This window comes from Ailuropoda melanoleuca, chromosome 2 (genome assembly GCF_002007445.2).
Source record: "Ailuropoda melanoleuca isolate Jingjing chromosome 2, ASM200744v2, whole genome shotgun sequence".
Lineage (NCBI taxonomy): Eukaryota > Metazoa > Chordata > Mammalia > Carnivora > Ursidae > Ailuropoda > Ailuropoda melanoleuca.
Window position 1 is genome coordinate 40,295,451 of NC_048219.1, and position 24,143 is coordinate 40,319,593.

General features: G+C 33.3%; 1 protein-coding gene and 1 non-coding gene across 2 annotated transcripts in view; one reads left to right on the plus strand and one right to left on the minus strand.

Moving 5' to 3' along the window:
• DNAI4 (dynein axonemal intermediate chain 4) overlaps positions 1-24,143 on the minus strand; it is an 84,111-nt gene that overhangs the window by 29,662 nt on the left and 30,306 nt on the right. Inside the window, exons 6-8 of the mRNA XM_002921952.4 lie at positions 22,964-23,103; positions 11,838-11,993; positions 4,147-4,341 (exon numbers count right to left, since the gene is read on the minus strand). Of these exons, the coding sequence (XP_002921998.4) occupies positions 4,147-4,341; positions 11,838-11,993; positions 22,964-23,103 (491 nt within the window). The remainder of the gene's footprint in view (positions 1-4,146; positions 4,342-11,837; positions 11,994-22,963; positions 23,104-24,143) is intronic.
• On the plus strand, positions 11,706-11,810 carry LOC117801239. The gene has a single exon (XR_004623766.1). It is a non-coding gene; the product is annotated as a U6 spliceosomal RNA (small nuclear RNA).

The window sequence follows — 24,143 nt, forward strand, 5'->3', positions numbered from 1 at the left end:
CGAAATGTTATTCTTACCAATTTGCATGAGCACTTGAGATAGTGAGGATATTTTTATCTGTGCGTCTCTTTCCTTTTTAGGTTACATGAGCCCGAGAAGAACACCAGAGAAATAACCCAGGTACAGTCCTTGGTGAGATGCCCTTTCCCGGGAATCTCGATGGTGTGATTTCCTTGCCTCAACCCGAAATTTTATTTCTTTTTAGTGTTGAATAATATTGCATTGTCTGGATATGCCACAATTTATCCATTCACCTACTGAAGGACATCTTGGTTACTTCCAGGTTTTGGCAATTATCAATAAAACCACTAATAATTTGTGTACAGGTTTTTGTGGGTAAGTATTCAATCACATTGGGTAAATACTAAGGAGTGTGATTATGGACCACATGGTAACAGTATGTTTAGTTTTGTAAGAAACTGCCAAACTGTCTTCCAAAGTGGCTGAACCATTCATTGTGCAATCCCACAAGCTTGAATGAGAGTTCTTGTTCCGTATCTTTGCCACTGTTGATGGTGTCAGTGTTCTGGATTTTCATCATTCTAATAGGTGTGTAGTGGTATCTCGTTGTTTTAGTTTAAAATTCCCTAATGATATATGATGCTGAGCATCTTTTTTTATGGTCATTTGTCATGTGTATTTTTTTGGGGGGGAGTAGGTGTCTGTTAAGGTCTTTTGCCCATTTTTTGATCATGTTGTTTTTAATTATTGAGTTTTAAGAAATATTTGTATGTTTTGGATGCGTCCTTTAACAGATATACCTTTTGCAAATATTTTCTCCAGTCTGTGACTTACCTTCTCATTCTCCTAACAATGCCTTTCACAGAGGAGAAGTTTATCATGCCTTTGGTGTTAAATCTCCAAAGTCATTGCCATACTCTAAAATCATTTAGATTTTCTCCTATTTAACTTCTAGGAGTTTTGTAGTTTTGCATCTTACATTGAAGTCTATGGACTATTTTGGGTTAATTTTTGTGAGTGATATTAAGTTTGTGTCTGGATTCTTTATTTTGCATTTAAATGACCAGGTGTTTCAGTACCGTTGGTTGAAAAGACTACCTTTTCTCCGTTGTATTGCCTTTCCCCTTTTGTCAAAGATCAGTTGACTATAATTATGTGGATCTATTTTGGGGTTCTCTATTCTGTTCTGCTGATCCATGTGTCTATTCTTTTGCCAGTACCACACTGGCTTGACTACTATAGCTTTATAATAAGTCTTAAAGTCAGGTAGTGACTGTCCTCCAGCTTTGTTCTTCTCCTTCAATATTGTGTTGTCCATCCTGGGTATCCTGGACAAAATTCAACATCCATTTATCTTTGAAAATGTTTAGAAAACTAGAAAAAGAAGGAAATTTCCTCAAACCAATAAAAGGTATCTACAAAAAATTACACCTAACATCATATTTAATGATAAAATATTGAATACTTTTCCTTAAGTTTGGAACAAGACAAAGATATTTCCAATATTGGGGTAGGCAAAGATATCTCAAAGAGGACATGGAAAACATTAACCACAAAAGAAAAAAACTGATAGATAAGACTTCATTAAAATTAAAAACTTCTGCTATAAAAAGAAAAATATACTGGTAAGTCACTGACTTAGGCTAAATAGTTGTAATATATGTATCGTTCAAAGAGCTTGTTTCAGAATATATAAAATAAGCTCCTACAACTTGATTTTAAAAAAGAAACTCAATTTAAAATGGCAAAGGACTTGATCAAACATTACACAAAGAAGATATATAAGTGACCAAAAAAAGAACATGAATGAGTATTCAACATGATTAATCTTTAGGACAACATTAAAAGAACTGCCAACATCAGCTGTTACCAAGAATGTGGAGCAACTGGCAATCTTGTACATTGCTTGTGGCAGTGTAAGATGGGACAAGTACTTTGGAAAGGTATTTTGCAGTTTCTAAAAAAGTTAAACATGCATCTTTCCAATGACCCAAGATTCCATTTCTAGGTATTTACCCAAGATTAATTAAAACATAATATCCACAAAAAGACACAAAAATGACCAAAGCAGCTTTATCATAAAAAACCAAAACTGGAAACAGTCCAGGTGTCCAAACAGGTGGAATGAATATTCAAATAATTATGATATATTCATAAAATGGAACAGTACTGAGAAAAAAAATGAAATACTTATCGCACATCAGCCTTGATGAATCTCAAAAACATTATGTTGAGTGAAAGAAGCCAGACACAAAAGAATACAAGTGGTCCTTGAACAACACAGGTTTGAACTGCATGGGTCCACTTATACGTAGGATTTTTTTTAAAGAGTTAACAGCAAAAACCACAAGGCATTTATTTACAGCTGCCTACCCCACTCTCCAAAGATGGAATGGAAGGCAGCTGGCACAGAGGCAGTACTTGCTACATGAGTGCCTGGGGAGACATGGAGGGAAGATCTGCAGTTCGCCCTAAGTGAGGATAGGGTGGTCAGGTGGTGCATCCAGGGCTAGCAAGCAGAAGGCTGATCTAAAGCAAAAGAACACAGCCAGAGGGCAGTGATGGCATTGTGCAGGGAGCCCCATGCCCCCCAGAGTCCTCCACCCACGGCCTCTAGTGTTACTTCGGGGGGGTCATGGACCTTGGTCCTGTTGCAGGCCCAGTGCAGATTCTTCACTGTGGTGGCCCCCTGCCTCGTGGCCTCCTAGAGATCAGTGTACTCTTGTTTGGCTGCAGCTGAAATGGCCACCTCCAGGTTGTACACCTGGTATACAACTCCAGGCAGTGGTACAGCTCTATTGTGCCTCTAGACTGCTTTCACCACCCATAGGCCCACCCAGCAGCTGCTGTTGCTGAGCTGACACCACCAGACTGCAGAACTTTGTCATTCTGGGGCAGTCCCTCCCGCTGCCCCTGGCCCAGGCTAGCATAGTACAAAACTGTAAATATATTTTTTTCTTATGATTTTATTAATAACATTTTCTTTTCTCTAGGTTGTTTTATTGTAAGAATACAGTATATAATACATATAACCTACAAAATGTGTGTTAATTTACTGTTTATGCTATTGGTAAGGCTTTCAGTCAACAGTAGGCTATTAGTAGATAAGTTTTGGAGGAATCAAAAGTTATACTTGGAGTTTCAACTGTGCCAGGATTATCATCCCTAAGCCCTGCCTTGTTCAAGGATCAACTGAACTTACTATATGAGCCCATTATTATCTATGATATACCAATACAATTAATCTATGATGAGAAATATCAGATTAAATACCTGTTTGTGGGGGTTAAGGTTTAACTGGAAAATAGCACAAGGGAAATTTTTAGGGTTTGTTATTTATTCTAGGCAATGGGAAGTTACTGAAGGCTTTTTAACAGTTCAGTGCCACCATGTTCACACCGTGTATAGGATACATCAGCACACCAAGATAGTAGAGTGGAAAGAGAGTTGGAATGAGAGCAGAAGAACTCGGTTGAATGCCTAGCTTGGTCATAGACTCTAAACTTGGAAAGTTTCTATGCACTTCATCTTCTTCACTCAAAAATTGAAAGGTTAAATTAATCTCTAAAATCTTTCAAAATACTCTGTGAACATATGAGATGACATTTGTAGCAAGGAGAACAGGAAGAATGCCCTTGCAATAAAATTAAGGAAAGGTAATAAGCACCAGAGCCTGAAAGGTGTGAATGGCAATGGAGAGGGCTTTAAATGAGAAAATAATTCAATGCAGGGGCAAGAGAGAGAAAAGAGCCATGGAAGGTTATGAAGATTTTAATCTAAGGGACTACCTCTTTTTGTGGGCTCTGTAGTTTGAACTCCAATGTTACTTGGATTTTTAATGCTAAAAGCTGTATAAATGTGTCTTTTGATAAGTGATAACCCAGTCTGGAGGTTACATTTAGAAATAATAACTCCATTTAATCCTTGTAATTATTTGAGTTTGTCTAAATGTTATTTTTTAAAATATTTTATTTATTTATTTGTCAGAGAGAGAAAGAACACTAGAGCACAAGCAAGGGGAGTGGAAGGCACAGGGAGAGGCAGCCAGAGGGAGAAGCAGGCTCCCGGTTGAACAATCCCTGCGTGGGATTTGATCCCACGATCCTGGGATCATGAGCTGAGCCAAAGACAGAGGCTTAACCACCTGAACCACCCAGTATCCCCAAATGTGATTTTTAAAAATACCTTTTAAAACAGGAAGCTGATGATAAGCTGCAAGTTTTGGCTGAAATAAATTTTCCATTAGAACTCGTTCCATAAAAAATAAATCCTGACGAAACTTATCAGATTTCATTATTGACTCTGAGTGATCTTCTTCATCATCACGGATTTTAGTCAGAATTACATTTTCTATATCCATTAAAGAACTAGCTTCACTATCTGTAAAATACAAACATGATGCAATGATAAAATAATTTAAATAGCATTAGATGATACATGTATTACAAAAATCACATTTTGTCATTACTATTTGTTTTCCTCCAATATTCAGCAACTTCAATAAACACTTATTGAATATCTTTTATGTACCAAGCACATGGAAGATATACATATATTATCTCATTTTGGAATTCTTAACCACTCAAAAATGTACTGTTTATCAGAAGATAAGCAATGATAACCTCATAGGTAATTTATATCTCTATACATTGTTATTCAAATTGAAATAAGATTATTAGTCTTCAGATAGAGGTCTGATTTGATTATTGTTTTTTAGAAATGCTACACCACTGTGTTAACTTTTTATTGATGCTAAAATAAACTACCAAAAACTTAAGTGGAGTAAAACCATGCAAATTTATTATTTTGGAGTTCAGTAGGTTAGAAGTCTGACCCAGGTCTCATTGGGCTAAAACCAAAAAGTTAATAGCATCATGTTCCTTTCTGGAGACTCTAGAGAATTCATTTCCTTATCTTTTTCAACTTCTAGAGGACAACCACACCCTTCTTGAAAGACAACATCATCACATCTCTCCAACCTTCTTCTGTTATTACATATCTCTATGACCACAGCTCAGAAAGGTCTCTACTTTTAAGTACCCATATGTTTAGATTGGGTTCTCCCATTCTACTAACAGAAACCACAACAAAGGCTCTTGGCCACATTTTGCCCTCATTCTTTTTGCCTCCTACCACAAATCCTGGTGCTTTTCTGTGTACCCCACAACATAGAATGTCCCCTCCTCTTGAGATCTGTGAATATAACAAGCTATCTTTTCAATGGCAATAGTGTCCCAATCTGCTGGCATTGCCATGCCTAAATAAAATCCACATTAAAAAAAATCATCTATAAGAAATGCAATTTAAATGTAAAGACACAAATAGATTAAAGGTAAAGAAATAGAGCAATATATACTACGTTAACAGTAATCAAAAGAAGATGGAGTCTATACTTAATTTCAGATGAAGTAGACTTCAGAGCAAGGAAAATTATCAGAAATCAAGCGGAGCATTGCATCATAATAAGGAAATCAATTCTCCAAAAACACACAGCAATCCTAATCATTTATGCAGCAGAAAACAAGACTACAAAGTATTTAAGGCAAAAACTGATAGAACTGCAAGGAGAATCAGAAACATCCACTGTTATAATTGGAGACTCTAACATTATTTTAATAGAATACATGTTTTTCTCAAGCTCATTTGGAATGCTCGCCAAGCTAGACCACATTCTGGGCTACAAAGCACACTTCAACAAATTTAGAAGAATAGAAATCATACAAAATATGCTCTCAGACCACAGTGGAATTAAACTAGAATTCAACAAAAAGATAGCTGGATAATCCCAAAATATTTGGAAATTTTTAAAAAATACATAAATAAAAAATAGGTCAAAGAAGTCTCAAATGAAAATTTCAAATATTTGAACTAAATTAAAATAAAATATAACTTATCAAAATGTGTGAGATGCAACAAAAAGAATGCTTAGAGGGAAATTTACAGCTTTGAATGCATATATTAGAAAATAAGAAAGATCTAAAAATTAGTAATCTAAGCTTCCATCTCAGGGCACTAGAGTAAGAAGAGCAATATAAGCCTAAAGCTAGCAGAAAACTAATATATATAAAAATTAAAGCACAAATCAGTGAAATTGAAAACAGGAAATCATCAGAAACAATCAATGAAATTACAAATTGTTTCTTTGAAAAGATCAATAAAATTCATAATCATCAGCCATGCTAACCAAGAAAAAAAGTAGAATACATAAATTGCCAATATGAGCAATAATAGAGGTGTCATCACTACTGATCCCATAGATCAAAGGAATAATAAGGAAAAACTGTGCATAACTCTATGTCCACAGATTTGATTACTTAGATGAAATGGAAAAATTCCTTGAAAGACATAAATTGCCAAAACTCACACAAAGCGAAATATATCATCTGAATAGGCCTATCTCTATTAAAGAAATTGAATCAATAATTAATAAATTTCCAAAATAGAAAATAGGCCCAGATGGTTTTACTGGTGAATTATATCAAACATTTAAGACCTGCTTATATGATCTATTTCAGAAAGTAAGTAGAAGGAACACCTCCCAATTCATTTTGTTGGGCTGGCATTACTCTAACACTAAAACCAGATGAAGACATTACAAAATAGGAGAATTAGAGAACAATATTGCTAATGAAAACAACACAAAAATCCTCAACAAAATATTAGCAAATCAAATCTAACAGTGTATAAGAAGAATTATATACTCCAAAAAAGTAGGGTTTCTTCCAAGTATGCAAAGCTAGAGCAATACTTAAAAATCAATTAATGTAATTCATTCCATCAACAGGCTAAAGAAAGAAAATTACATTAGATTCAGAAAACTCTTGACAAAATCTAACACCCCTTATGATAAAAAGTCCCAGGAAACTGGGGCATCTGGGTGACTCAGTTGATTAGGCATCTGACTCCATTTCAGTTCTGGTCATGATCTCGCGGTCATGATCTCAGGGTCCTAGATTAAGCATCGAGTCAGGCTCTGTGTTCACTAGGGGGTCTGCCTTTCTCCCTCACCCTCTTCTTCTCCCCCACTCACACTCAGGCTCTCCCTCCCTCTCTCTCTAAAATAAATAAGTACATCTTAAAAAAAAAAAAAAAAAGCTCCCAGGAAACTAAGAATAGAAGTGAATTTCCTCAACTTGATTTTTAAAAAATCTATGAAAAACCTACAACTAACGTATTTAATGGTGAAAATCTGAAAATTTCCCTACTTAAGTAAGGAATAAGGTTAGGATGTCCCTCTCACCACCTTTATTCAATATCATACTTCTAGTAACACAATAATTCAATAATTCAATAATTCAAGGAAAAGAAATGAAATTTATACAAATTTATACAAATTGGAAATTTATACAAATTTATACAAATTGGAAAGGAAAGGAAATTTATACAAATTGGAAAGGAAATTTATACAAATTGGAAAGGAAAGGAAAAATCTTTGTAGATGACACAGTTGTTTATGTAGAAAATCCCCCCAAAAAATCCCCCCAAAAAATTGTCAAAAAGATAAAATTCTCCAACTAATAAGCAATTATAGCAAGGTCACAATATACAAGATTAATATAGAAAAGTCAATGCCTTTCATATAAATGAGTAATGAACAATTGAAAATTGAAATAAAAATCATAATATTCATATTAGTACTAAAAAGTTAAATGCTTAAGGTATCAATCTAATAAAACATGTACAAGATCTACATGAGGAAACTACAAATCTCTGATGAAAGAAATCAAAGATCCAAGCAAATACATTTTCATGAATAGGAAATCTCTGATTTGTTAAGATGCCAATGCTTTCCAATTTGATCTATAGATTCAATGCAATCCCAATCAAAATCCCACCAAGCTATTTTACAGATGTTGACAAACTGATTCTCAAGTTTGTACAGAGAGTCAAAAGACCAAGAATAGCTGACACAATACTGAGGAAGAACAAAAGACTGACACTACCCAATTTTAAAAATTACTACCTAGCTCCAGTTAACCAAAACAATGTGATATTGGAGAAAGAATAGACAAAATTGATCAGTGGAACAGAACAGAGAGCTCAGAAATAAGACCACACAAATATAGCCAACTGATATTTGACAAAGGAGCAAGAAAATTCAAGGAAGTCCTTTCAACAAATGAACTGGACATTCATATGTCAAGAAAATGTAGACATAGAATTTGTGACTTTCACAAAAATTAACTGAAATTAACCTTAGACCTAAATATAAAATGCAAAACTATAAATTTTTGTAAGACAACATAGGAGAAAATCTAAGTGGTTTTGGGTTTGGTGATAAATCTTTGGATTCAAGTCCAAAAGTACAATCTGATAGAGAAAAATAATGTTAAATTGGACTTTATTAAAGTTGAAAATTTCTGGTCTGTGAAGGATTGTTAAGAAAATGAAAAGACAAGCCCCAAACTGAGAGAAAATTTGGTTATCTGAAAAGGACTTATTTTGTAATTCAAAAACTCAACGATAAGAAAATAAACAGCCCAATTTTAAACATGACAAAAATTCAAATAGACATTTCAGCAAAGAAGATCCACATATGCCAGTAAATATATGAAAAAATGTTCAACATCACATGTCATTAAGGATTTGCAAATTAAAACAATAATGAGATACCACTACACACTTGTTAGAACAGCTTAAAAACTTTTTAAAGTAACAATATCAAATGCTGACAAGAATGAGGAGCAACAGCAACACTCATTGCTGATGTTACGTAATACAAAATGGTACAACCACTTTGGAAGACAGTTTCATAGTTTCTTAAGAGTCTAAGCATATTCCTACCTTATGATCCAGCAACTGTACTCCTAGGTATTAACCCAAATGAGGTGAAAAGTAATATCAATACAAAAGCCTACACATGAATGTTTATAGCAGCTTTGCTCATAGTCACCAAAAACTAGAGTCAATCAAGAAATCCTTCAATAAATAAATAAACAAATCATGGTACATCCATATAATTTAACATTACCTAGTGATAAAAATAAATGAGGTCTCAATTCATGAGAAGACACAGAGGAAACTTAAATGCATATTGTTCAGTGAAAGAAGCCAGTCTGAAAAATGGCTACCTATTGTATGATTCCAACTACATAACATTTTGGGAAAAGCAAAACCATAGACATAATAAAAAGATCAGCAATGGTCAGAGCTACAGAGTAGGGAGGAATGATGAGTAGGTGGAGCACAGGGGATATTCAGGTCAGCGAAACAATTCTGAATGCAACTGTAATGATAGAAACACGTCATTATGCATTTGCCAAAACTCATAGGACTGTATATACAACATGAGGAGTGAAACTTGATGTAAATTAAGGATTTAAGTTAATAATAATATATCAATATTGACTCATCAATTGTAAAAAATGTACCACACTGATGCCGGATGTTAGGAATAGGGGAAGCTGTGGTGGGGGAGGAATGAAGGAAGAAATTATAAGGATCTCTCAGTACTCTCTGCTCAACATTTCTGTAAATCTAAACCTGTGCTTGAAATGTCTATTACCTTTTCAAAATCTAAAGCTCTCTAAAAAAAAAAAAAAAGCCCATTAGAGAAAATAATTTTTCCCTGTGAACTGAGCTAGGGTCTTACACATATTCAAAGATGAAAATCATGGTCCTTCCCCCCCCCCGCTCAAATATAATAGAAGGTTAAAATACAACCTGTACATTCAAAGTTTAAATGGAATAGAAACACTTCTTAAACCAAATATGGATCATATTTAACTTTTTTCTCTTTGTGTTTGAATTATAAAATCTCAGAGGCAAAAGGAACCCTGGAGATGATCTAGTCCTGGTTTTTATCTGAATCTCCCTTACATTCTGCATAAATCTGATTGCTCAGCTCTGTTGCCAATCTTTGTCTATTTTTTTATTTTCTCCCTTTTCCTAGTTCTGGTCTCCCCTACCGCCTTAATTGGCTATAACACTAAAAGTATATTTTTATTTTGAATTGTAGTTCTTGAATATGGCTTTATTACCCCTTTTTGCTTTTAAAAACACAGCCATATATACAAGAAATAAAAAATCCACAAATTGAGACATTTTTCTTTGAGGATCTTCCACTTACACTTTTTCTGTGTGTCAATGCCTTAATAGAGGTGGAGTACATATATCCGATTTTGAAGTCCCAATGTAATTTTCAGTCTAAGATTGATGTTTTTCCTAGCAATTTTTGGTAGGAAAAAATTTAACTTCTAAAAGCAAAACTACTATATGGACATTAACATTTAAGCAAAAAAATGTTTCTTTAGTAATAATTAATAATTCATTCTTCCCCTTCATTGTTCTCTAGGAAAATAAACTGGTGTTCATTACAAACAACTTTAAGTAAAACATGGCTATAGTGTACAGGACTGTAAACATAATTTTTTAAAACAAAAGAATAAAGATAACACAAAGTTTCAATTTTTTGAAATATTAAACTTAAGATACAATGATAGACCAAAATATTAGGTGGTAAGTCCTGAAGATCCAGAGTTTCTGAAGGAAATGTAGTCAGTTATAAATAAGATAATTATTTTCTGAAAATTATTAATTCTCTTTAAACTTGATATTTCAAAAATATTTCCTCATTTATTATTTTTAAATATTACATTTGTCTTTGGGTAAAATGGGTGAAAATAGAAATATTTCAATTTAATTTATGAAAATTTACCAAAACTCTACCAAAACTTGCCAGGGTATAGTTATTCTGAAATAAGGACTACCCGTTATATGTAGTGATATCATTTTATAAGGAAAATGACTCAGAAGTTCAGAATAGGGAGAATAAAACTGTATAACTGTATAACCACAAAACAATCAGAAATGACACTAACAAATTTCTTATAACTGGACTTTGTAAAAATTCTTCCATATTACTAAGTGTATTTGGAAAGTTAAAATTTTGTGTTGACTTTAATTAAAGCATTTAATCTCAAAACTTAGAATACTAACAGCTGAAGTTGTAATGCAGGATTTCTCAACCTTGGTAGTGTTACATTTTGGCCAGGTAATTTCTTGTTGTGGGGGCTGTTCTGTGTACCAAAGGATCGTTAGTAGTATCACTGGCATTGACCCAAAAGATATCCTCATAGTCATGACAACCAAAAATGTCTCCAGATATTGCCAAACATCCCCGGTGGGAGGTAAAATCACGCCCAATTAAAAGCTATGGTTGTTAATTTTATCTCCATTTTAAGTTGTCACAAAGTTAGCATACATTCTTTTTCCTAGAAACTGTACAGTCTACAGAAAGAAAAAGAAAAATTATGGAACCCACATGTTCCCATATATATGAAAGAGAACTTAAGAGCAAGTAAAGAAGAAACAGAGGAAGACAGAATCTTTGAAACTCTTGACAGGTATCCAAGAAAAATTAAATTTTTTTAGTTCAGAGTCCAAGATGATGTGAAAGAGTAACAATGCTATTTTTGAGTAAAAGTGGTACTTTTATGTTCCACCAGAAAGTAAGTACCATACCTGTTAAGAAAGAATTTATTTATAACGGCATGTGAAAACATCATTTAAAAAAAAACTGAAAGAGGGGCACCTGGGTGGCACAGTCATTAAGCGTCTGCCTTCGGCTCAGGGCGTGATCCCAGCGTTGTGGGATCCAGTCCCACATCGGGCTCCTCCGCTAGGAGCCTGCTTCTTCCTCTCCCTCTCCCCCTGCTTGTGTTCCCTCTCTCGCTGGCTGTCTCTATCTCTGTCAAATAAATAAATAAAATCTATAAAAAAAAAACCAACAACAACTGAAAGAGTGCTCGCTTCGGCAGCAACACAGTAATATTGGAATGGTACAGAAAAGATTAGCACAGCTCCTGTGCAAGGATGACATGGGAATTCGTGAGGCATTCCATTAAAAAAAAAAACCGAAATAAATGAAATCTTACTTTTTTCTATAGTACTCCCTATTACTCTTTGCTCTCGATCTTTAGAAGGTATACTTGCTTTACTAGTTGATTCAAGCATAGATTGTTTTGTTGGTAAAGGTGAAAGATCCATAGCATTATAAGAATCATACAAATCCCAAGTGCTGGACATTACACCTAAATCAAGAGAAAGAAAGGTAAAAATTATTTTGAACCAAATTCTAATAGGTTAGCTTATACATAACTAGTTATAGCAAAATCTAAGATAAGAACATCAACTGTTTAAGAAAAGAATACTATTTTTTACAATGGCAGGAAGTAAAAATGAAAAAGAAATAAATCATGAGGACAGGTTGAGATCCTTAGCTATCACACTTTTGCACCTACACACACATTAGTGTTTTCATGATAACTCCAAATTATCCTCACCATCCTTCTGATCCCCACACCTCTCTCCCCTCTATCCCAAGCTGATGGTGCATAATCTCATCCATCTGTCAGTATAGGTCTTGCCTGATATGGATTTGGACAACCATGTCACAGTAAGGATTTAACGTTCCTTTACTTACGGTTAACATGTTTATATTCTATAGAACTTTTAATTTATTATCATTTAATTCCACTTTAATTCCATTTAATTCCAAAAAACTCCTATATACTTATGAGAAAAGATTATACTTGTTGGGAAATTGGTAGACTGTGTTCTCAAGAAACTTGTAGAGTAATATGGTTATTATTTTTCTTTCTAAAAATTTTGTTTACATTGGCTACAATTTCTTCAAATGAGCAAATATAGCAATGGTCTCCAAACAAAAATTGGACATGTTACTTGTCTCCAAATAAAAAAAAAAAGTTCCACCCTTTTCATTACTGATAGAACAATGAAAGGTTCATGTAACAATTATTTTATCAGTGATCATGAAATAAAATACTCCTACTTGCTAAACTTGCAAAAGCTTAAAGTACAGTGATTTTCTCTGAAAATCAAAACAAGGTCTGGGTATAATAAATGCAACCACTTCATTGTTATAACTTTTATTTTCATAAAATAAAATGAAGGAGCTCTGGATTTCACAATGTTTTCAATTAGTAAGAATGTTAACTCACATTTCATAATAACATTTCTATTTTATTGAACTTAATAATATCTAACAAAGTTATACACAGAATAAATACCGTCTATTTTGCTGAATTTAAAAGGGTACAATTTCCATGTTCATAAAGTAAAAGACCATAAAAAGAAATTGTCTTCAAATATTGAAATACCTAACCTTCTTTTTCTTCCTTTAACTGAAAGTTTAGTAATTTGAGTATATAGGAATATATTGTTACATCATCAGCAATAATTGCTACATAAATAAGGGTACTGTGCTATAAATGAGCAATGCAAAATGTTAGGGTGATTTAAAGTTGTTTCTTGTTTGAAGATAAATAACATTGGTAAGTTTAGTTTGTGTACCATCATGAGATTTTTACATTTGAATAAATTAACCTAAGAAATAAAAAATCTCAAACCACATGCCATAATATCATGTACAAAATGAAACACTAAATAATGAGTGATTGTTTTTTGTTCACTTTTTGGAAGGGCATTGGAGTTTTTTAAGTTTTTATTAACAGTTAACATACGGTGTAATATTAGCTTCAAGTATACAATTTAGTAATTCAACACTTCCATACAACACCTGGTGCTCCTCACAAAAAGTGCATTCCTTAATCTTCATCACCCATTTAACCCATTCTTCCACACACCTCCCCTCTGATAATCACAAGTTTGTTCTCTATAGTTGAGTCTGTTTCTTGAAAAAAAAAATTGATCGTGACTTTCCAATTTTATACCGGTATATTCTACTAAAGAAAGTTTTAACTAGTATCAGAAAAAAGTATTCCCAACTATACCTGTGTTTTGAGCATTTCTGAGTCTAGGATATGTCTAAATAGTTTTTACCCATTTTAAAATATTGTTTCTATCTACTAGTTTAATTCAGACTATAAAAAGAGAGCGATTAGCCATATAACATTTATAGAAAAATAATTTTTAGCTGAGTAAAAAGATATGCTCACTATTAAAAAAGAAAAAAAAAGATAAATATGACTTGTATATTCATCACCCAGAGATAATATCTGCTAACATTTTGGTGTATGTCCTTCCAGATTCACATATAAACAAATACATATATGTATTTTTTTAATAAAAATGAGCTCATAGCACATGTTTTATAAAAAACACTTTATTATAGTATAATATACATAGAAAACAAGCTGGCTTTATGAAATCTACAGTTGTAGGATTTAACTATATTTTTAAAAGTCAGCCAGGAATAGTAATACATTTATTGAATTATCCATTTATTTGAAATGTCACTTTTATCATAAATTACTATATGTATACTGTTAGACGGGAAACTTTTTCCTCACTTTCTGTGAATCTTTACAGGGACCTTCAACTAAATTAACACCTTGGCCTCTCTATGTCCCTCATTCACTCATTACCAGAGAAAAAGTGACTAATCCCATAGGAGAGTTTAGGAGAAGAAATTGCGCTCAGCCACTTTTGGATTCTTTTGTTAAGTCTGTTCAGTGGAAGAAAGCATGATTTCTGATCTGTTCTCACTCCTAAAAAGGAGGTCTGTGCTTGTCTAGATGTGCCAATTATGGCTGGTAAGATCTATTCTGAAAGGAAGAAATGGTAAGTCCACTGTGTTGCAGATTTGAAGCTACATTTTTTCAATTATCTTTATTAGTAATAAAGCTAATATTTGATTTCCATCTCTGACTCATGAATCTCTTTCAATTTCATCCCAAATGAATGGAAACAACAGGACATCCACATGCAAAAAATGAATCCAGACACAGATCTTATATCCTTTACAAAAATTAACTCAAAATTGATTATAGATGTAAAGGTAAAAAGTGAAACTATGAAAATCCTAGAGGATAACATAGAAGAATATCTAGATGACCTTCACTATAATGATGACTTTTGGTATGGAAAGGTATGATTGCTAAAGCAAAAATTGGTAAGTTGAACTTCATTAAAATTTAAAATGTCTGTTCTGTGAAAGGCAATGTCAAGAGAATAACAAGACCAGCCATATACTGGAAGAAAACATTTGCTAAAGCTACATCTGATAAAGTACTGCTGACCAAAATATACATGTATTTCTTAAAACACAACAAGAAGGAAAAAAATTTTAAATGGGCCAAGGAGCTTAACAGACACTTCACCAAAGATATACAGATGGCAAATATTTTATGAAAATATGCTCCACATCATATGTCATCATGGAAATACAAATTAGAATAACAATGAGATGCCACTGCACACCTATTAGAATGGTCAAAATCTGGAACACTGACAACACAAAATGTTGGTGAGAACATGGAGCAACAGGAACCCTCCATTATTGCTGACAGGAATACAAAATGGTGCAACCACTTTGGAAGAAACTTTGTTCCTTACAAAACTAAAAACACTGTTACCATATGATTCAGCAATATGTTCCTTGGTATTTACCCAAAGAAATTAAAAGCTTATTATGTCTACACAAAAACCTGCACAGAGATGTTTATATCATCTTTATTGATAATTGCCAAAACTTAGAAACAATCAACATACCCTTCTGTAGGTGAATAGATTAGATTTTGTCCTCTCCAGAGAGAAACTTCTGACATCTTTTAGAGTAGAAGAGAGGAATTTGCTCAAAGCATGTATCTGTACTTGATTCTTTTTTGTAACTGAATAATATTTCATTGAATATATTTTACACATTGTGTTTATCCACTCATCCACTTATGGACATCTTGAGTTGTTTCTACTTTTTGATTATGATAAATACTGCTGCCATGAATATGTGTGTACCTGTATTTGATTACCTGTTTTCAATTCTCTGGGATATCTATCATCTATCTATCTATCTATCTATCTATCTATCTATCTATCTATCTATCTATCATCATCTAGGAATGGAATTGCTGGGTCATATGATAATTCTATTTAATTGAGGAACTACCAAACTGGTTTTCATGGCAGCTGCACCATTTTGCATTCCCACTGGCTGTGTATTATGGTCCCAATTTCTCCACATCCTTGTTAACAATTGTTATTTTCCATTTTTAATCATAGTCATCTTAATGGGTGAGAAATGGTAACTTGTGGTTTTGATTTGCATTTCTGTAATGATTAATGATGTTGAGCACTTTCATGTGCTTATTGGCGATATGTATATATTCTTTGAAGAAATATCTATTTAAGTCCAATGTTCATTTTTTAATTAGGTTGCTTGTCTCTTTATTCTTGGATTATAAGTATTCCTTATATATTCTGGATACTGGAACTTTATGAAAGGTAGGATCTGCAAATATTTCCTCCCATTATGTAGGCTTTCCTTTCACTTTTTCAATAATGTTCTTTTATGTACAAAAAGTTTTTTGATGAAGGTCAATTTATCTATTTTTTTCCTTTGTTCTTTCTGCTTTTAGTGTCATATCTTATCAATGGACAAGAATCCATTGTAAAAGCAAAGGGTAAAAATATTTATCTCAGTGCTTTCTTCTAAGAGTTCTATCATTTTAGCTCTTACATTTAAGTCACTGTTCCATTTTGAGTTAATTTTTGTAGATGGTATGAAGTACAACTTTATTCTTTTCATGTGGCTATCCAGTTGTCCCAGTGCCATTTGTTGAAAAGACTATTTTTCCTCCATTTAATGGTCTTGGCATCTTTATAAAAAAATCAGTTGACCATATATGTGAGAGTTTATTTCTGGGCTCTCTATTCTATTCTTTTGGTCTATATACCTGTGTTTATGCTAGTACAACCCTATTTTGATCACTGTAACTTAACAAGTTTTCAAAACAGGAAGTGTGGTTAAGAACTGTTCTTTTTCAAGATTGTTTTGGCTATTTGGAGGGTCCTTTGATATCCATAGAATGATTTATTTTTTTATTTCTGCAAAACATCTTTGGGGGCTTTGATACGTATTGTGTTGAATCCGTAGATTGGTTTGAGGATTTACATCTTAATATTATGTTGCTCAAACCATAAACACAGGATATCTTTTCACTTACTCAGGACTTCTTTAATTTCTTTCAGCAATGTTTTGTAGTTATCAGTATACAAGTCTTTCTCCTTTTTGGTTAGATTTATTCCTAGTTTTTTATTATTCTAGATGCTACTGTAAGTGCAATTATTTTCTTAATTGCTTTTTTGAATTTTCATTGATAGTGTATAAAAATACAACTGAATTTTTTGTGTTGATTTTGTATTCTGAAACTTACTGAACTTATTAGCTCTAATAGTTTTTGTGTGAATTCTTTAGGATTTTCTATACTTAAGATCATGTTATCTGTGAATAAAGATACTTTTATTTCTTCCTTTCTGACTTAATATCTTTTACTTCTTTTCCTTGCCTAATTGCTTACACTAGAACTTCCAGTACAATGTTGAATAGAAGTTGAGAAAACAGTCTGGATAGAATAGATTTTATCTATTTTATCTATTTTATCCTTGCTCTGTTCTTCATCTTATGGGGAAAGCTTCCAGTTTTTCACCAGTGAGCATAACACTAGCTGTGGGGTTTTTAAAAATGCCATTTATCAGATTGGGAAAATTCTTTTCTATTCCTAATTTGTTGAGTATTTTTATCATAAGACTATGTGTATTATATTGATTGACTTATATATGGTGAATCACCCTTGCATCATTGGGATAAACACACTTGGTCATAGTGTATAATCCATTTAATGTGGAGCTGATTCAGTGTACTAGTATTTTATTGAGGATTTTTGCATCCACATTCATAAGGAACACTGGTATTAGTTTTCTTTTCTTATGATGTTTTTGTCCGGCTTTGGTATCAGAGTAATGCTGGCCTCATGATTGGTAAGTGGTTCTCTTCCATTTTTTGGAAAACTATTTTTTGAAGGGTTGGTGCTGCTTCTCCTTAAATGACTTGTAGAATTCACTAGAGAAACCATTTGGTCCTGAAATTTTCTTTTCTTTTTTTAAGATTTTATTTATTTATTTGAGAGAGAAATAGAGAGAGAGACAGAGAGCGAGCACAAGTTGGGGGAAGGGCAGAGAAAGAGGGACACGCAGACTCCCTGCTGCACAGAGAACCCAATGCAGGGCTCAATCCCAGGACCCTGAGATCATGACCTATGCCGAAGTCAGCCAGCCCCTTAACCAACTGAGCCACCCAGGCGCTCCTGGGATTTTCTTTGTTAGGAAGTTTTGATTATTAATCCAGTCTCTTTATTTATTATAGCTCTGTTCAGATTTTATATTTCTTTTTGAGTCGGTTTTCACAAGTTGTGAGTTTCTAGAAATGTGTCTATTTCATTTAGTTATCTAATTTATTGACATATGTTCTTTTTTTTAAATAATCTATTTTAATGCTGTAAGGTCAGTAGTAATGTCCCCACTTCCATTTCTCATTTAGTAATTTAAATCTTCTCCTATTTTTTCTTAGTTTAACAAAAATTTTGGCAGTTTTGTTGATCATTTCAAAGTACTAACTTTTAGTTTCATTGATTTTTGTTTATTCTCATTTTGCTTATCTCCACTCTAATTTTTATTATTTCTTTCCTTATGCTGGCTTTTGGTTTAGTTTTGTCTTCTTTATCTTATTCCTTAAGGTGTGAAGTTATTGATTTGAGATTTCAATTTTTTTATTGAAGTTGATACATAATGCTACATAAGTTTCAAATGGAGATCTTCTTTTTTAATGTATCTACAGCTATAAATTTCTCTCTAAGCACTACTTCCACTATAAGTTTTGCTATGTTGTAGTTTCATTCTCATTCATCTCAAAATACTGGTTGTTTATAAGAGTATGCTGTTTAATATCCAAATATTTTAAAATTTTCCAGTTTTCCTTGTTATACATTATGAGTGTCATTACATTGTGGCAGAAAAGATTTCAATTTTTAAAATTTTATTACTTCTTGTTTTGTTATCTAACATAATGGTGTATTTTGGAGAGTTTTCCATGTGAATTAGAGAAAAAAATGTGTATTCTGCTGTTTGGAGATGGTGTGTTCTGTGTATGTATGTATGTCATGTCTAGTTTCTATTATTATTCAAGTCCTCTATTTTCTTATTGATAATCTGTCTGGTTGTTCAGTCCATTATTGACAGTGGAGTACTGAAGTGTCACAACTCTTTATTGCAGAACTGTCTATTTCTCCCTTCAATCCTGTCAATTTTTGCTTCATATCTTTGGAGGCTCTCTTGTTAAGTACATATATGTTTATAATTGTTGTTATCTTCTTTATGGATTGACTCTTTTATCAATATATAATGTTCTTTGGCCTTGTAACAATTTTATATAAAGTCTACTGTGTCTGATATTAGTAAAGCCATCTCAGCTTTCTTTAGTTGCTATTTACAACCTTTCATTTTACATATTTTTTCTGTGGATTTAAAGTGAGTCTCTTGTTAGACAGCATATACTTGGATCATGTTTAGTTTTTTTTGTAATCCATCCTATCAATATCTTTTATTTGGAGAGTTTAATCCATTTATTTAAAGTAATTATTGTTCAGGAAGGACTTCTGCCATTTTTCTGTCTTCCTTATGTCTTATGTTTTTGTTCCTTAATTCTCCCATTACTGTCTTCTTTTGTGTTTACTTGATTTTTCAATAGTGTTCTGCTTTGATTCCTTTCTAATTTTCTTTTTTGCAATTTTTAAGTTATTTTCTTGGTGGTTGCCTTGGAGATTACAAATACTTTCTTAAAATTTTAACAATCTTTTGTGAATTAATACTACCTTACTTCAGTAGTATAAAGGAACTCCTGTACAGCTCTATCACACCCACTTTGTTATGTCACAAATTACATCTTTTTTTTTTAAGAATTTTATTTATTTATTTGACAGAGATAGAGACAGCCAGAGAGAGAGGGAACACAAGCAGGGGGAGTGGGAGAGGAAGAAGCAGGCTCCTAGTGGAGAAGCCTGACGTGGGGCTCAATCCCAGAACGCTAGGATCACGCCCTGAGCTGAAGGCAGACGCTTAATGACTGTGCCACCCAGGCGCCCCACAAATCACATCTTTATACACTGTGTGCCTATTAGTATAGATTTATAATTATTGTTTTATGTATTTATTTTTTTTAGTTTATTTTTTATTTTTAGATTTTATTTCTTTGACAGAGACAGAGACAGCCAGCGAGAGAGGGAACACAAGCAGGGGGAGTGGGAGAGGAAGAAGCAGGCTCCCAGCAGAGGAGCTTGATGCGGGACTCAGTCCCTGGACTCCAGGATCACGCCCTGAGCCGAAGGCAGATGCTTAACGACTGAGCCACCCAGGTGCCCCTTATGTATTTACTTTAAATTATATTGCAAAAAAATAGAGGAGAGACAAACCAAAATTACAATACTGGCTTTTGTATTTACCTTTGTAGTTACCTTTACCAGTGTTCTTTGTTTCTTCACATGTCTTCAAGTTACTGTCTGGTGTCCTTTCATTTCTGCCTGAATGACTGACTCCTTTTAGCATTTCTCATAAGTCTATTCTCCTAGTGCTGAATTGCCTTAGCTTTTTTTTTATCTGGGAATATCTTAATTTCTCCTTCATGGGAATATATTTAATCTTAATTATTTAACTTAATTTCTCCATCATAAGAATTATTTGAAGGATACAGAATTCTTGGTTGACAGTTTTCTCTTTCATCTCTTTTAGAATGGCATCCCGCTGACCTCTGGACTCCATGGTTTCTGCTGAGAAATTGGGTGTAATCCTATTGATGATTTCTTGTACATGATGGGTCACTTTTCTTTTGCTGCTTCTAAGATTCTCTTTCAACACTTAATTTTAATGTGCCTGAGTGTAGATCTCCTTGTTTATTCTTTTTGGAGTTTGTTGAGCATCTTAGACATGCAGATTCATGACTTTTATCAAATTTTGGAAGTTTCTGGCCATTCTTTCCTCAAATACTTTTTGTTCTCCTTTGTCTCTTTTTTCCTTCTACCGTTCTGAAATTCCCTTTATGTGTATGTTGGTACGCTTGGTGGAGCCCCACATGTCCTTTGAACTGTGTTCATTTTTCTTTATTCTTCTTTCTTTCTGCTCCTCAGACTGGATTATTTTAATTGACCTTTTTTTTTAAGAATTGCTGATTCATTCTTCTGCCTGCTCAAATCTGCTATTGATAACTCTAATGAGTTTTTCCATTTCAGTTACTGTACTTTTAATCTCCAGAATTTGTTTGGCTTTTTATAATTCCTATCTCTTTATTCATATTCTTTATTTGTTTGTCTGGTCTGCTTTAGCTCTTTGCCCACAGTTTCCTTTAGCCTTATCAGAATATTTAATACAATCGATATAAAGTTTTTGGCTAATAAATACAATGTCTGTACTTCCACAGGGAGAGTTTCCGTTAATTTCTTATTTAAACAGGCTACACTTTCTTATTTCTTTCTATCCTTTGTAAATTTTTTTAGAACTGAACATTTTGAATATAATAATATGGTAACTCTGGATATCAGATTCTTCTTGGTCCTTGGGTTTTGTTTTTGTAGTTTGCTGTGAGTCCTAGTTTGTTTGCTTAGTGATGTTTCTAAACTATTTTTATAAAGACTGCATTCTTTGTCATGTATCATCTTAGAAGTGTTTGCTTTCCGGCTTTTGGTCAGCAAATGTCTTGACAGAGATTTCCTTGAACACCTGAATTCCTCCCCCCATCAGAAAGAAAGGAGAGCAAAGAAAAACAAACAAAACAAAACAAAACAAAACAAAACAAAACAAAAGGGAAAAAACTCCCAGTCTTTGCAGATTAAGTCTGTGTTAATGTATTCCTTTAATGCTTAGCCAGGCTGTTTCTAACTATGCCTTAGCCTTCACTTCCTGCTTGTACTGAGCCTACAGATCAGCCAGAGGTGAAAGATTAGGATCTTTTCAAGTCTTTTCTGAGCATGCATCCTGCCCTAGGAACGCACATGACTTTCTAAATTTCCCTGTATATGCAAGCCTTTTTCAATATCTTAATTTCCCAAAGAAACTCCCTCCCTAGCTTTTTCTCTCAGGCTTTTAGTATGTTTCTTGTTTGACTTCATTGTATTCTCTTTTCTCTAAGAGAGATGAGGGGTCACTTGCCTTTCAATATTTGTGGAGAATGCAGTATGCACAGCTGCTTTCCCACCTGAGCGAGTGCTGAATTAAAAAAAAAAAACCCAATAATAAGAGAAGTGCTCTGTGTCAGTCCTTCGGGTAGCTCCCAAACAGGTTGAAACAGAGAAACCAACTCCGTTAAGAATGAAGTCTGCTCTGCTCCCTCTAGAACCAGAGGCCAGGGTCTCAAACTGGGAAGGCAGACTGCTGCCTTTAAGACCATCACCACATTGGGAAGGGGAGTAAGGCAAGAGTGAGCAAAGATGCCACAAAGTTTTCCTACTAATTGTAAGTTGCCCTTTTCTTGATTTAGTACTTGCTTAGAAGTTTGTCTATTTTAATCTTTCAAAAAAACTAGCTTATAGTTTTGCTGAATAACAAAGGCCATTAAAATTAAAAACTTTCTTCTAATTACCTTTTTGGCTCTACTTCACAGATTGTTGGCTATGCAGGGTTGCTAATTTATAAACGTTGAAAGACAGTAAGTGTAAAGGACACAGGCTCTACAACCAGACTGTCTGAGGGTATTACTGTATGCCATACTAGCTGAGTGACCTTAGCAAGTTGGCTAACTTCTCTTTGCTTGTTTCTTCCTCCAAAATGGAGAGTAACAATAGTACCTACCTTGTAGCGTTGTTGTGAGGATTAAACCAGTTAATAAATATGAAAGGCCTAGAATAGTATCTGGCACATTTTAAATGTTATTAGTTGTGATTGATAATCTTTGTGAAATAGTAAGCAGTTTCTCTAAATGCTTTGTAAACATTTGAAAAGTATAAAATTCTACGTTACTATAAAAATCAAAATTGATATGTTATCTAAATCTTCTATATTTATATTTATTACTCACTTTTTTTTACTCGTTATTTGTCAAAGTCTAAAAGCTGTAGATTACAGTGCCCAGCTACTATTGTGATTTGACCAAAGTATTTCTATATTTGCTTTATATGTTTCAATATTTATTTGTTAATTGAGACTCAAAGAATTATATTAAAATATGGTCATTTATCAAGCAGAATAAAATATAAATTACCTTTGTCTTCCTTTACAATTTTGTCACATTGAACCTCTTTATTCTTTGGAGCTCCGTTAATAGTCTGCATCATCCTTTCAACATATAAGTCATTGCCTAATCTATTTCTACAAAGGGTCTCATAAATCTTGTTTCTCCGACTATAAAAAATAAAGTATATTCAACACATTAATAAAAGTTATCACCACAGATATTGCTTCTTTATGTTTTCTCTTTAAAATTACCTTCTTTAATGTAGATTGCACCAAACATGAAGTGAGAGTTCAAAAAACTCTTTAGGGAAAGACTACACTAAGCTACCTCCAAAGGACTCCATTTACTGTACCTCCCGACATCCCTACTACTTTCAGTGCCCACCAACAATATGTTAGCACTATCTCCAAATAGGTTTTATGAACTTTGCTATAAACACTGAAAACTATACATCTCCCTTAAGGTACCATGTTTGTGTCATCCTGTAGTTATTATGATTTTCATAATTATTCAGTTCTGAGTATTCCTTAAATTTCTATTATGGTTTTTTTCTTTGATTCATGAGGAATTTAGAAAATGTGCTTTTTAACTTCCAAATGTGTACGTGAATATGTATCTATGTTTTTACTAAGATTTATGTTATTCACGTTTAACTTAATTCCATTTGTGGCCAGAGAATTTCGTTTCTTCGAAATTTTTGAAATTTTTCTTCATGGCCTTATGTGTGGATGATTTTTCTAAGTGTTCTGTGTGTGCTTGAAAAGGGTGTATGTTCTCTAATTGTTGAGTGAAGAGTTGTGATCATTAAATTATGTTTTTGGTTCAAATTTTCTATATCTATATGAATTTTTTATCTGGTAGACATACAGTAATTAGGAGAGGCATGTTTAAATCTCCTACTTTAATAGGATACTTACCAAGTTTTTAATTTTTGCTTCATATATGTTGAGGTTATTTTATTAGGAGTATCTGAGATTAGAATTATTTTTACCTTCCTGTCACTATGAAGTGAACTTCTTTATCCCTAATAATGCTGTTGGTTTAACTGTTTCTCTGTGGATGATATCTTTTTTCTTTTTTTCTTCTGATTTTAAAATCTTTTAATATTTGATACCCTGGAGTGTCAGTACAATGCACTGAATCCACTTCTTTTTTGTAGATTTTGTAAAAAATTTATTCCTGTTTCTGTGACATGGTGTCTTTTAAG